The sequence below is a fragment of the Pyrgilauda ruficollis genome, unplaced genomic scaffold, assembly GCF_017590135.1.
Source record: "Pyrgilauda ruficollis isolate IOZ18807 unplaced genomic scaffold, ASM1759013v1 scaffold470, whole genome shotgun sequence".
Lineage (NCBI taxonomy): Eukaryota > Metazoa > Chordata > Aves > Passeriformes > Passeridae > Pyrgilauda > Pyrgilauda ruficollis.
This window is the reverse complement of record NW_024526267.1, coordinates 9134-23728: the sequence shown is the minus strand read 5'-3', so window position 1 is coordinate 23728 and position 14595 is coordinate 9134. Positions and strand designations below refer to the sequence as shown.

Below are 14595 nucleotides of genomic sequence, written 5' to 3'. Positions count from 1 at the left end.
AAAAAAAAAAAAAAAAAGACATGTACTTACTACCTACAGATTTTATAATACAAACTACTAGCTGCATGCCTTATAGCCAACAATCAGATTCATCTCAGAATTCAAAGTTAACCTGTGAATCATAAAAACTGTAGTTTTGTGTTTCTATATTCAACAATGCGATACATATAGTAATTGCACAGAAAACAATCTCTCTCACCTCCCAAAGATGAGATTTTTATAAATTATATGCATTTGAAAGAAACATTCCAAAGCACCCACTAGTGCACTTTTCAAGTTATCCACAAAGGGTTGATACATGACATGTATGTTTGAAGCCAGAATTATTATTTCTGGACATTGCATACATTAAAATAAAATACAGAACTTTTCAGAAAAAAAACCCCACTTCTATAAAATAAATTAAAAAAAAAGAAATCTATTTAAAGTTCTCTGAATGTGTTTTAGAAGAACCACTACCTTATCAATTTCTCAATTGTAATAATATAATGCCACTAAAGTTGCTATGCATTTGTGGGATAATTATAATTAAATCCAGATCCTAAATATCTTTGAAAAAGAATTAAAAGTACAATCACAGAATCATTTAGGTTGGAAAAGACCTTTAAGGTCATTGAGTCCAACCATAAACCTAACACTGCCAAGTCCACCACTAGTACAGTAACTCTTACTTGTATGTTGAAATTGACAAAGATATCTATTTTGTAACATCAAGAGACAGTGAAATCTAAGTTAAGGTCACACGGATTTCTACTTTTAAACCATAATACAGGGGAAAACAGTTCTGACTTACTTTATCCAGAGTCATATCTGGAAGCTCATCTGCAAGTTCACTTGGAGAGCTATCCACACTGGAACCAGCCATAACTGGAATTGTGGGTTCATAGCCATAAAATGCCAGCAAATCTTCCAATGGCATGTTTCCTTCCTAATACAAGAAGATTTACAAACATTTCAACACATTGCCAAATACTTGTAAACAGTTCAGGCCTAAAAGGATAAGACATATTTTGAAAAACAAAAGTAAAAAACAAACACGAAAAATTTAATTGAAAGCAGGAATCTTGATTAAAGATCTAAAATATTTTCAGGCATGACACTGAAATAATTCATAACTGTGTCTCTTGGCATATAATGAAGTCACATTAAACTATTGAAGAAAACCATTTAGTAGATGAAACTAAAGAGTAATTATTAAAAAATTTGCTCCTTATCTGATTCACACTGTAGAATATGATTTGCCTATATTTCTTCAAGACAGAAGATAGACTAGAAACATTAACAATCCCCTTACAAGAAATGCAGAAAAACCTGAAAACTTTAGTCCTATACTGTTACAGCTGCAAGTGTGCAAAACACCACAGAAAGAAACCAATGTAGCAATCTTTTATCCCTCCTTTCCATCTTCTGCACAATACATTTTATAATTACTATAGAGAAGGTGGTGTAGTTTAACCCCAAGCAGCAACTAAGTACCACACAGCTGCTCACTCACTCCTCCCCAGCGGGATGGAGATGAGAAATGAAATGGTAAAAGTGAGAAAGAAACTCATGAGTTGAGATAAAGACAGTCTAATCATTAAAAATAAACTTTTTTTTTTAATGCAAGGAAAATAGGAGAAAAAAGAACCACAACAAGACAAAGAAAGAGGTATATAAAACTCAAGAAAGACAAATAATCCAAATGAAAACAATTGCTTACCACCAACCAACTGATGCCCAGCTAGTGTGGCTTCCTACCACCATTCAGCCACTTGGCTTGTTTGATCATGGCATACATTTAACATTCATGAATAACCTGTGCAGTGGCATCAAGTCAAGTTGACCTCTCAATCATGAGCCCATTTGTATGCTGCATCCCTTCCTATATATATCCTGATGTGCCATGGGCCCATCAAGCTATAAATAGGTCACCCTTCTGTTCCCAGTCCAGATCCACCTAAGCCACTTCAATCCCAGCAGCCTGATCCTTATTGTTTCAATGTTCTTCAGCGGCCTGACTCTTGAGTACATGAGCATCTACGTGACATACCTTCACAACCAGGTTCTCTGCCCAAGCAGCAATATCTTGCCACAATGCAGCAGCCCAGATGGGTTTATATCTGCACTGCCAGTTATCCTGCTTCCATCGTTGCAACCACCCCCACAGGGCATTTGCCACCATCCCTGAGTCAGTGCAGAGATAAAAGTATTGACCATTTTTCTTGTTCAGCAATATTTGTGGTCACCCTTCTGTTCCCAGTCCAGATCCACCTAAGCCACTTCAATCCCAGCAGCCTGATCCTTATTGTTTCAATGTTCTTCAGCGGCCTGACTCTTGAGTACATGAGCATCTACGTGACATACCTTCACAACCAGGTTCTCTGCCCAAGCAGCAATATCTTGCCACAATGCAGCAGCCCAGATGGGTTTATATCTGCACTGCCAGTTATCCTGCTTCCATCGTTGCAACCACCCCCACAGGGCATTTGCCACCATCCCTGAGTCAGTGCAGAGATAAAAGTATTGACCATTTTTCTTGTTCAGCAATATTTGTAGCCAGCTGGATGGCTTTCACCTCTGCAAACTGACTCGATTCACCTTCGCCTTCAGCAGTTTCCACAACTTGTCATGTAGGACTCCACATGGCAGCTTTCCAACTGTGATGTTTTCCTACAATATGACAGGATCCATCTGTAAACAGGGCATATTGCTTTTCATTTTCTGGTAGTTTATTATATAGTGGGGACTCTTGAGCCTGAGTCACCTCCTTTGCCAACACTGAAGTTTTGACCAGTTCACAATCACTTTCAGAATTCCTGGGCGGTTGGGGTTTCTCATTCAAACCCATTGTATGATCAGTGCAACCCACTTACTCCACATAGCATCAGTTGCATGATGTGTAGAGGGGACCCTGCCTTTGAACATCCAGCCCAACACAGGAAATCGAGGTGCCAAAAGGAGCTGTGCTTCAGTACCAACTACTTCTGAAGTGGCTTTAACTCCTTCATATACTGCTAATATTTCTTTTTGAGGCTGCCTCTTCTGATTTGCTCTCCTGCTCCCTGTTAGGAGAAGCCTCTTCATCTCTTACTAAACAAGTTGACTTCTGCTTCCATTGTTTCTGCCTCTTTGGAATAGCCAGGGGATCTTTTTCTTTCCCCCGTATATTCTATCACTTCATCAGGATTCCGCACTTGTTCAGGAGTGAAGTTACAGACCATTGGAGGTGTAAACCTTTCTAGACACCTGTCCATATTCTCTCATATACATGCCTTGCCACCCATAACCACACTGCTGCAGGGCCTGGGTCATATTCCTAAATAGCTTGTTAACCTCATGAAAAGCTGAAGTAATATTCCTAAGAAATACAAATAGAAGCATTTAGACTACCCAAGGATGTTCAAGATACTGAAGAGTTATTGTAACAAGGGAGAAAACATGACAAAAGGTGGTGGTGAAGGTGCCATTCTGTATTACCTTGACAAAAAAAATCTCTCAGAGGAAGAAGTATAATTGTTAATTGTCTCCATGAGATGGTACCTGAAGTACATTAATCTTCAGTACAGAGCCCAAATACCAGATTAAGCTCAAGGCCAGTGTTTTAATAATAAATCTTGCAGGCAAAACATCACTAAGCACTACAGAGCATTAGCAAACTGCAAAATCCAACACCAATCTTGAACATGTACAGCAAAAAAAAGAGAGCATGGCATAGATCAGATCAGCTAATGTCAAGAATAGATAAATCAATATCATGACCAGCAAATGTTAACAGATGTAAATTCTTCCTAATGTTATGGTCAAATCTGTTAACTCAAACCATTTGTGCCCTGTTGTGTCTTAACCTTGGATGGCAACTAAACACCACAGAGCCGCTCCCTCCCTCCCCCCCCATGGGATGGGGGGAAGAGAATTGGATGAGTAAAAAGAAACTTGTGTGTTAAAATAAAGACAGTTTAATGTTTAAAAAGACATAATAATTTTTTAAAATTGTAAGGAAAAGAAAAAATAAAGAGGGGGGAAGTAAAACCCAAGAAACACAAGTTATCCAAACGAAAACAATTGCTCACCATGAACTGACCAATGCCCAGCCAGTCCCTGAGCAGCAGGGCAGTGTGAGAAGCAGAAAAGGCCTTGGCTCCGTATAAGCTTTGTTCCGCAATAACTACATCAGTGTTATCAACACTGTTTAAGCACAAATACAAAGCATAGCCCCATGCTAAGTACTAGGAAGAAAATTAACTCTCCCAGACAAGACCAGTACAGAAAATAATAGGAGAAAAACAGCTAATGATACAGAAGCAAAAATCAAGAGAAAGGCTTACTTTAGAACTGCTTTTTTCCAACAGCTTTTGATCAAACTATTTTACTAAATATCATCATACTTGTATCCTAACACATTTAATAAAACAAACTGTGGAAATTTTCTTTAGTTACCTGATTCAAGTTATCAAATAATTAGAAATATTTTCCAATAATTTGTACCTTTAAAAATTATATTACCTTTAAAAATTTATTGTTGAACTTATACACTGATTAAGCTACTTGTTTTCTTTAATCAACTAAGGTTTTAGTCCTGCAAAGACTTTTCACAATGGGTAAATGCAAATTCACGTCCAAGTCTTTCCAGGATTGGGACATAAAGTACTAAAGTATTTAAGATGAGTGGCTCTCGGTTCTTTTTCCTTCTTTTATAGAAGCAATAAGATCATTTTTCAGAGTACCAACTCCATTTTAACCACCAGACTTGGCAAGCTGCTTTGCTATTATAATTGCAAGCTCATAATTAGCAAAAATATAACTGTAAAAGGTAGCAAGGCAAAACCAAAACAAACAAAAACCCCAGAAGGTAAGCAAATTTGTTTTTAAATGGACTACAAAAGCACAGCCTCCTATTTAATGCTAAAAATTATACTTCCCTGGAAATCTGTTGATCAAAATCTGCAGTTATGCTGAGTGGTGCAAGTGGGTCACTGAATGGTAATGCAAGCAGCATCAGTTTGTAGCTATTTAGCATTCAGCAGGTATATAAAATGGGTGATGCACTGACACAGATGAACAAGAGGTAGAAACAGAAAAAACATGTAATTAAAGAATGTAAAAAGGAATAGGAAAAGCCAAGGAGCACACTCTTTATTTAGTACATCCAGCAAATGCCAAACTGATGAAACTGAGATACAGAACTACAATTTATGTAGCAAATGAATGTGAAAAATGTGTAAAACAGGACTGCGTTTCCAGATTGGAAAACCAAAATCTGACCAACAGAATGAAACACAGCTAGCTGTCACTTAATGTACAATTGAAACTTATTTCCAACTTACAAAACTTAGAAGTGACAAGTGATGTTAGATAATAAGACTTTAAAATATGCTTCAGTAATTTCTTTTCCAAAGTGAAAAAGTTATTAAATGAAAAAGACTAATCTGAACTTAACACTAATAACTTTGAGAAGCTAAGGTCAGCCTTTTTGTGAGGAAGCACTGCTATGTCCTAACCAAACACAATACTTTTTTCTTTAAAAAAAAACAAACAACTCCAAAGGTATTTTGCAGAAAATTGCATTATGCTATACAAACTAAAGAACAGGTTGAGTGTTGTCTTCACTAAAAAGCTACAACATATATGGACATTTAGGAGAGAGCAAGTCACTCTTACCTTTTCTAAATCTTCAATTTCAGAGCTGAAATTTTTGTTTTCTTCCATCATTTCCTCCTCTTCATCAAGAGTTCGTTCATCATCATAATCATGTACCAGCATTTCAGCAGAAGGGTCAAAGTCATGATCCTCAGAGGATAAAGAGCCAACTATCAAAAAACCCTAATTTGAGTAATTTTTTTTTTATACCAACATATGAAATTACAACACAGAAAAAAAAAAAAAGGTTGCATGAGTCTTTACATACATAGAACTCTCAATTGAATAAATGGAACAAATTCTTAACCACCTGATAAATTCAACTATTTTAGCTGGCCTTCCCTTTTTGTATTGTAATAGGTGCAGTTTTCTCTCTTGCAGCATAGTACTTGGGAAAAGTATCTAAACTACTGAAACAAAGTTTCAGAAAGTACAATAACAAATTAATATTTTACTGAATAAAAGATTGTTTTAAAGATCCTGGAAATAATCATTAAAGTATAACATCCACATGTCACAAGATTTCAGGTGCTGCAAGACACTGATTTATAGACTCAGATTCTATTTATATTATTTTTATGGTAACGAGCATAGCTTCTCACTGATTAACAGCTAACTTAGGTTGCAAACCAGTTTCCTAACAACAGCAAAATAAGCAGCAAGACTCACTTCAGATTAGTCTCACAGATTAGATCTTTTATTAAAACTAATTTAATTCTTAGTAATTGATCTAAAAAAGAAGAACAAACATAGCAGTTTCAAGAAATATAGAGGGAAATATACCAGAAATAACAAAACATTTCTAATGGATCACAGTAATTAACAAGTCATTATGACAGCTCTGTGGTCCAACAGACACTTTTTCATTACCCAAGGGGATACTCATAAGTCATAAAAAAGTACTATTGTTATTTTGAGTGTATTTGTTAGAAAGAATGATATTCAACAAGTTTTTAAGATGCAAATATTCTGTACAGCAATGTCAGTGTTCTACAATGAAAATTACTGAAATGCAGGGTTGTTTTGTTTTTCAGTGTTCACTTTCTTAAGACTTTCATGATGGAGGAAAAATCCAGACTAGGATATTTCTCTTTCACCTCTGGTTTCCCCTTCTAGTTCTTACATACTAGAGCTCAGCCAGTGCCAAGAGCAGGCACACAGAAGCAAATGCATTCCCCAAATATTTTTCAGGAGTAGCCCTGCTGATGTTAAATAGGCTTCCTTGTGTAAATATTCCAAAGAACCTTAACAGTAGTTAAAACCTTAACAATTACATATCATTGTGATTTAAAATGTTTTCTGATATTATCAAGAAATCAAAAATTTACACAACCCTGCAGTTAGCAGCAGCAGAAGTGATCTCTCTCCAGATTACATGGCTTTACTGAGATGCTGTCTTGAAAATACTACAAAACTTTATTTTCATTTTGGGTTCTGAGCAGCCAATTTCTAACTGTGACCAGAGGTAAGGGAAGAACTCCCCAGAGCACACTTTCTCTTAAAAATCAGGCAGGCAGTTACATGAACATGAAGTATTAGGAGAGCTATGAGGCAACAGAAGGTAAGTTCGGGAAGGAGGAGGGAGAGAGCAGCATGCAGGCAGCAGGCTAGGTACTGGGGCAGAAGGTGGGCAAAGACGAACCTGGGCTCGAACTCCCAAAGGAAGCCTGCAGGGAGAGAAAAGAGTGAGGTGAGACACGGGCTCCATCCAACCCAGCAGCAGGTAGGGAGTCTCCATTTCATGCTTCCTCCCATCCCCTCCTCTCCGGACCTGCTCCCTTTCCCCGCCAGCCCCCGCCCTACTCGCCCCTCCATCGTGTTCACCCTCTCCTATCCCTCCTTCTCTCGCTCGTTCCCTGCATATCGCTCTCCTTTTTTCCTCCTCCCCTAGCAAAAGCCCCCCAAGGAGCCTCGCCTGACATGACAGTGGCAGGCAGAGAGAGCCGGACCAGCAGCCTCTTCCCCGCTGCCAGGCCAGGGCTCGCTTCTCCTCCCTCCCGCCGAGGGTTTCTCCACCGTCCGCGTTGCGGCGGCGCCGCCACTGGCCCGTTCCGCGCCCTCCGTGGCTCGGTGCGGCGACCGCGTTCCTGGCCACGGCTTGTCGGCCGCCCGCGGGCGGCGAACTCGGGACCCACGCTGCGCGGCACCCGCCGTGCGGCCTAGTCGCGCAGGCTCCCAGTGCCCAGGCGTTGCAAATCGCCTCGCTGGCCACCCCGCGTCACCGAGCCGTCCCAGAAGCGCCTTAAGGGTATGGTGAGGCGGGTGAAGAAGGCCCGCCAGCAGCGGGACCCCGCAGGGAACCAGCCAAATTCCAACACCCCAACCCACTTTCCCCGACTCACCTCCGCCATATTGGGACGATCGAGCTGAGCAATAGCGTTGCGCCGAGTGCCCGGATGAGGCCGCCAAGCCAATGGCAGCCGCCGAGTTCTAGCCGGAGATAGCCAGAGAGTGAAGTAAACGGAGAGATCGGCAGGACTTAACTGGGGCGGAGGAGGTAGTGTCGGGACCCCGCCTCCAGCGGCGCCGCGGCCTCCCTCCCTGGCTAGCGAAGGCACTCTGCCTGCCCGGCCTGGACAGGGCGCTGGACGCCCGCCGCGGAGCTTAGGCTTGAGGGGCGCGGCCCCCGCTACTGTCCTCGCCTCGCCGCCCGCCCGGGGAAGCCTCGGCCAGCAGAAGTTGCCCGTCACGGGGCGAGGTGAGCGGGAGTCGCTGGGGCTCTGAGGCCGGCTGGAGCCAAGGTACCTCGGACGTCCCCTGGTTTGGGCACCATGCCGCGCCTGTCTGAATCAGCTTGTCTGTGACTACTGCGACTTACAGTCCTGTTCCGGGGCCGGGAATACTGTGCGGAAACATTACTCTGCAGCCAATTAATACCCTGGTTTGTGGCTTGCTCTTCACTCCGTATTGAGCCCCTTCCTAAGTGCTGGTGTGGAGTAGTTATGCTAACACCTTGCATCCTAAGTGTCTGAAGCAGAAAACAAAATGTCAAAGCCTACAAACCTTGCTGTTGTTGATTGCCTGCTGTGTGTTAAATAAAGTGAAATTTACTTTGCAGTGGATTGTGTATCTAGAAGTTGAGGTGTTTTACATACAATGTAATATCTATTCCATTTTTAGTGTTTATTTTTTGTCCCAGTACACAGAAGTGGGAATTTGGCCGTTTTCAACTTGATCCCAGGCTATAAAGATTCATGCTTTTAACTTTAGAATCACATGTTTCTGCCTTTGGCCAAAATAGCATCTGCCATACTTGCTATATAGAATATTGATCTACTGGAGGAATGGTGTGCATCACAGTGACACTCAGTTGCAATAGTGCCCCAGACTGTGTCCCATCCTGAGAATTTGGGAGGCTAAAGGCTGTATCCTGAAGTGACCAGTTTCTAAACTGGGTTTGCAGACAGTGCAGAAATTCCAAGCTAGTTTAGGTACTTAATTAATGAAGCTCCATACGATTTAATTTATTCTCTTGTTGCTCTGAGAAACAGAGTAAATTAACTAGTGTCATGTGCTGCACTGCTGAGTCTAGTCTACTTCCAACTGTCCAAACAACACAGCAGCCTAAGATGTAGACATACCTGCTCTTGATATACCTAGGGGTAAGATGTTTGCAACATAGAAATCCCAAGACTTTGCAGAAGCATATTTTTTTAGGAAAGTTCTCACAATCACAAGCAGCTCCAGCAGTACCTTGTTCTCTGATCTCTGATCTGTCTGCCTTTTTCCCAAGTTGTATACACAGATGAGAGTTATCAGGTAAAAATGATCAGCAACACAGGCTATGTCAGAGCGCACTGCACGTGCTTGAAAATTAAGGAAGATTTAATTCTTTCCACCTTTGATCTGGAATACCATTACAACCCACTAATGTTCCTCAGCACTTTTCAGTTTTGTTCCCTCCAGATAGAGCAAACCCAGTTCCTATCCCTGTTCCCTTGAAGCCTCAGCTCTGGCAAGGCAAAATAGCTTTCTATGGACACAGAATGTGCAACACATACACAGACCTGTTCATGTAATTGGCATAATAGCACATAAAGTCAAGCAGGAAGAATCTCCAATTCAGGGAAGTACCTATTTACTACTATATGCATTTTCTCAATAGGAATTCTCCCTGATTTGGATGCAATTAGCTATTTCCTAACTTATGGAGTAGTTTACTTCACAGTCTTTCAACTATTTAATGTGATTAAGTCTTTCAGTTCTGTGCAATTTTACAGAGAAACCTTTGCTGGTAATTTGACACTTAAAAAATTCTATCAGATTTAGATCAAAGGAAAGTTTTTTGTTTATAATTCAGACCACTTCGGCAAATTAATGTGAACTCATAGCTCTACCCCAGCAGGTCATTAGGTGTGTTACAGGGCTGTTGTATAAGCTGCATAAAGAATTCTGAAAAAAAAACTACAGCGCTCAGAGTTGTAATTGTCAGGAAAATTAATCCACAAACACCAGAAGTTTATGTCCAAAAAGGAGACAGAGGAGTCCTGTAACCGTATTCTAATAAAAGGTGAGGTGATGGGGCAATTCCCATGGGGTCTCTCAAATTGTTAGAGGACGCAGCCTCCTTTTTATCTTAACTTCCTAGTCGCATTTCCCTCTCTCTTTCCCCATTGGCTGAGGTACTTGAGAGGTACAGACTTCCCTAATCTCCTAATTTGAACCCCCTTTTCTAATGTGCATCCCCCCCCCCCCCCCCCCTTTTCTTTTTCCTTGTGTCTGTTTTTTCTCTCTAAATCTAGGGATTTAGCACAGCCTTGGGTAAGTAACAGTCTGTGTCAATTAGTGGAATTCCTCTGGAATTTATTGTTCCTCCCCTTGCTTCTTTCACCTATCAATATCTGGCTTTATCTACCAGCAGACCCAGTTTGTTTGTAAAGGCACCTCCTTCTCATTTCTTTCAATCCCTCCTCTTCTTATTTTCTCAATAATTGTCTTTAAAAACTTTAGTTATCAGTGACTTGATTTTCTGGTTTTGGGTCTTTTCTGATTTTGCAATTATTTGCAGTAACATAATTTTCTGTCCTTTAGTAGCCATTTCTGGATCATTAGGCACAGCTACTACTTTCATCCCCTTGATCACATGTTGAATAAGTTGTACTAAGCAAGGGATCATGCATGGTAAAAATATGAGAGTTGCTATAGCACATAAGAGGAAAATAAACCATTAATTTAACCCACAGTCCCACCAGATAACCAGCAAAATGTCCCATTCCCATCCTTTCCACATTTGGACTGGTACATGAGCTAACTTTCTTATTCCCTTCGTTATTTTTTTCACCACTTTTCCATTGTCATCTATTTGCAAACAGCAGTTTGAGTCATTTAATTTGCCACACATTCCTCCTTCTTCTACTAATATTCTAATACCATCCAATGTTGAAATATTGCATACCTCATCTGCATAGATTGGTCAGCAAGAAGGTCAAGAGCTGCACATATCTGGTTCATTATCATTTCAAAGACAGCTTGTAGCCTAATTATCTGATTTAAATTATAAATGGGTGCTCTGGCACCTGATATTAATTCATTTGGATTCCAAGTGGCTGGTCCATAGTGTTGTATGATTTGCTCAGGTGGCCATTCATCTTTTCCCCACTTTTGGGTGCTCCCTCCAGCCAGGGCTGCATCAATTGACTGCTTTTCTCTAATTAGATCATCATATACCATGATTCCTAACTGATTTCCCTGAACTTGTGGTAGCAAAAAGAACAACAGTCTAATATAACCTACATAACATATCCCTGACCAGTTTGGAGGTAACCTGCAATAAGCATGTTGGCCACAAATCCAATAATGCCCTTTCAAAGCCCAGGTCTTGTTGGCAAAGGGGCCTTCTCAATTTTCATCATTATTTGGTGGGTCAAAATACATCTTGCTTCCTGAGCATAACAGTCCTCCAACAATAGTTGCCCCACCATAAGAATCACAATATTTGCATTTCCAAGCTCCCACATGAGGTTTCCACTTGCAGTTACATCCCAGATCTGTTTTGTTAGATCTGGACCAGAACTTATTAAAAAGGGCTTAAGTTCCATTCTGGTGTTGCCACTTCCACTGATAGTCACGGACAATGTGTCCTACTTGTGGAATTATGTTGGGGGCAGCTTAAAAATAAGTGGTCCAAAAAACTGTCCTTCCCCACTGCTTTACAGCCTTCAGAATCCCTTCAGTAATTATGGTAGGAACACCTTACCCAGCTACCATTAGTGAGCTTAGCATGTGTTTGATTCCATCTCCCTCAATATTTGGAACAATCGTAAGGAGGGCAGCTGGGGTCCAGCAATCTAAACCCAAAGATAAAGTGTAGTTACAAACACTTTTTCCCATGTATGTGCCTCCTGTTCTATTTAGGCAATAAATGCCTCTTTCAGAAGAATAAAGTCGCCATGGACTTGCTTCCTCATCCCAAAATCCCATTCTATCATGGACCTCATTCAGGGTGCTGACCCACTGTCCTAGGGTGATGTTATGATGCTTGTATCCCCAATCGTGTCTTCTGTTTATGCTGGATATTATATTCTGTGCCCTCAAGACTGGCTGAGAGCAAAGGCGGGGAGAAGAAGCACGGAGTTTGGTTATCAGCTGCACTCTCCCCCACAGTCTGCTGGAACACAGAACTCCACTGTTGTTGTCTGGGCACGGACGGGGCAGGACACCGCGCTCCTTTTGCTTTTGAGTTATTTAGTTTAGCTAGCTGAGGCAGTCCAAGCTTTCCCTGGACTGTTTTTCTTTCCCTTTTCTTGGAACCATTCAAACCTGCTCCAGACCAGGACCTTGGGAAACACCGAGGAAACATCGTACTTTGCAGCCTGCCACGGCCTACTCTGCAGCCAGCACCGGAGGGACTGATAATAGAGTGACCACCCACCGGAGAGACTTTCTGAAATTGTCATCTCTTCAGAGCGGCGAATGAGTTTTGTCATCCGGTATTGTTCATTTTGTGTGCTGGGGAGTGCTTTGCTTGTTAAATAAACAGATTCTTTCCACTTCTCTCTGAGGAATCCTTCCTGAACTGGTTGGGGGGAGGGGCTGTGTGGGTTTGCTTTCTGAGGGGCCCCCTTTGGAGGTTTTCCCCCAAATTTGCCCTAAACCAGGACATCCACCATTTAGGTTCAACTTGGCTGGCCACCCATGGCCAATCTTCAGACCCTCCTGGCCCTCCACAGACCCAACAATTGCTAAGGTCAAAGGTTTTTGCTACTTCTTCTCCTAGGACTAGAAGACGATTCTCCCACCTCTGGCCCAAACCTAACTGAAAATATAAAGATAAGAATATTAAGGAAAACATTCTAGTGGTGTAATCTAATCACCTAATCTAATTCTCACGCTGTCTTCCACACCATCTTTGGCGAGTGAATGCACAGAAAAAACATAAAGAAAACAATGACAGCAAAGATTAGCCCCCCACTGACTGGAGATTCTAAAGGAGGGATGCCCATACAGACTATTTCAGCAGACAGTCTGTGGGTAGGTATACGAGGCTTCCCCCGATGTTGACACACTGGCTGCAGCTCAGTCCACTCCTACAGACTGTCAGTCATGGCCTCCTGTCCTTTTCTTCCAGCTGAGATGTCCAAATCTCCAAGGCCTCAGAGACCTTGATCCGAGTGTGATGAGTCCACCCGTGTTCAGCTGTCTTGATGGCTGTTTCTGTGGTCAGTAACACTTGGAAAGGATCCATGCCACTTTGCCACCAGTGGTGCTTCTTTCCATTCCTTAACTAGGACCCAATGTCTTGGTTGAATGTTATGAACAACAAAGTCCAAAGGCAGGGTCTGTGCCAGTTGAGCTTCCTGTTGAAGAGATTTCACAAGACACAGTATCCTGGCCACATATTATTTTTTATACCCTACAGAGGTTTTGAAAACTGTCCAATAGAAAGGGTCAGGGGAAAGTGACCTATAGGCTTACAGAGAGATAAGCAGGGTCCGAAAGGCGGAAGAGAGGGGCTTCTAAGGCCCGGGTCATCATGACTTGGCATTTCCTAGCTCAGGCTTCTGACCTCCAAGGAGGCCTTGCAGGCCCTGTGCCTGCTACAGGTAGGGAATTCCAGACATCAATTCAAAGGGAGATAATTGAATATCTCCCCTGGGTCTGGCCCTTATTCTTGCTAAAGCTAGTGGCAAGAGCTGTATCCAAGGCATCTTACTTTCTATCGCCAACTCCAGAAGGTGCTTCTTTATTTCGCCATTCATTCTTTCAACCTGGCCGAAGCTCTGGGGTTGCCAATAGGTATGGAGGTCCCATTGTATTCCTAAAGCAGTCATAACTCCTTGAAGAATTTTTCCTGTAAAATTAATTCCCCTGAGTTTATTGCTTCCACAATCCCATATCTTGGAATTATCTGTTCCAAAAATACTTTAATAACTGATCCTGTAGTTGCTGAAACAGTTGGAAATGCTTCTGGCCACCCTGTTAGCTGACATACTATTACCAGGAGATATTTAAACCTTGCCATTCGGGGCATTTCAGTAAAATCCACCTGGCATCTCTGAGAGGGACGTACAGCCCAAGGCCTCCCTCCCCTGGCAATTTTCTTTGTCACTCTGTTATTGGTTTAGCACAAATCAAACAACACTCAATAGCTCGCTTTGCCAAAGTAAAAAGACTCACAGTAACATACATTTTGAGGAAGGCTTCTGCCAATCCTCAAGAGCCCAAATGACTCCCTTCATGGAGTTGTTTCAATATCTGTAAGGCCAGAGCTTTTTGTATCCACTGTTTACCATCCCTTGTAAACTAATTATCCCCACTTTCCTCTGCCCCACCTTTTTTTAATTATATCAAGCTCCTCTGGTGGAAAAGACAGTTTCTCTGGCAGCAGTGGAGCTACTGGGAGTGAGGGGAGGATCTTAAAGATTTCTGGCAACAGTGCAGCTTTCTGAGACTCTTCATCAGACAATTGGTTACCTCTTGCTTCGTCTGAGTACCCTGCCTGGTGTCCCCTAACATGTATTATTGCCACCCCTTTTG

General features: G+C 41.7%; 1 protein-coding gene across 4 annotated transcripts in view; it reads right to left on the bottom strand.

Annotated features, from left to right (window-relative positions):
• LOC121359861 (mesoderm induction early response protein 3-like) overlaps nt 1-8608 on the bottom strand; it is a 21969-nt gene extending 13361 nt beyond the window's left edge. For 2 of the 4 annotated variants that reach the window (XM_041479124.1, XM_041479126.1), the window contains exons 1-4: nt 7962-8608; nt 7262-7286; nt 5641-5789; nt 794-928 (exon numbers count right to left, since the gene is read on the bottom strand). In XM_041479124.1, the coding sequence (XP_041335058.1) occupies nt 794-928; nt 5641-5789; nt 7262-7286; nt 7962-7970 (318 nt within the window). In that variant the 5' untranslated portion in view covers nt 7971-8608. Of the gene's footprint in view, nt 1-793; nt 929-5640; nt 5803-7261; nt 7287-7961 lie in introns of all 4 variants that reach the window. The other 2 variants (XM_041479127.1, XM_041479128.1) reach the window with 2 other exon arrangements.
• Nucleotides 8609-14595: the final 5987 nt, after the last annotated feature.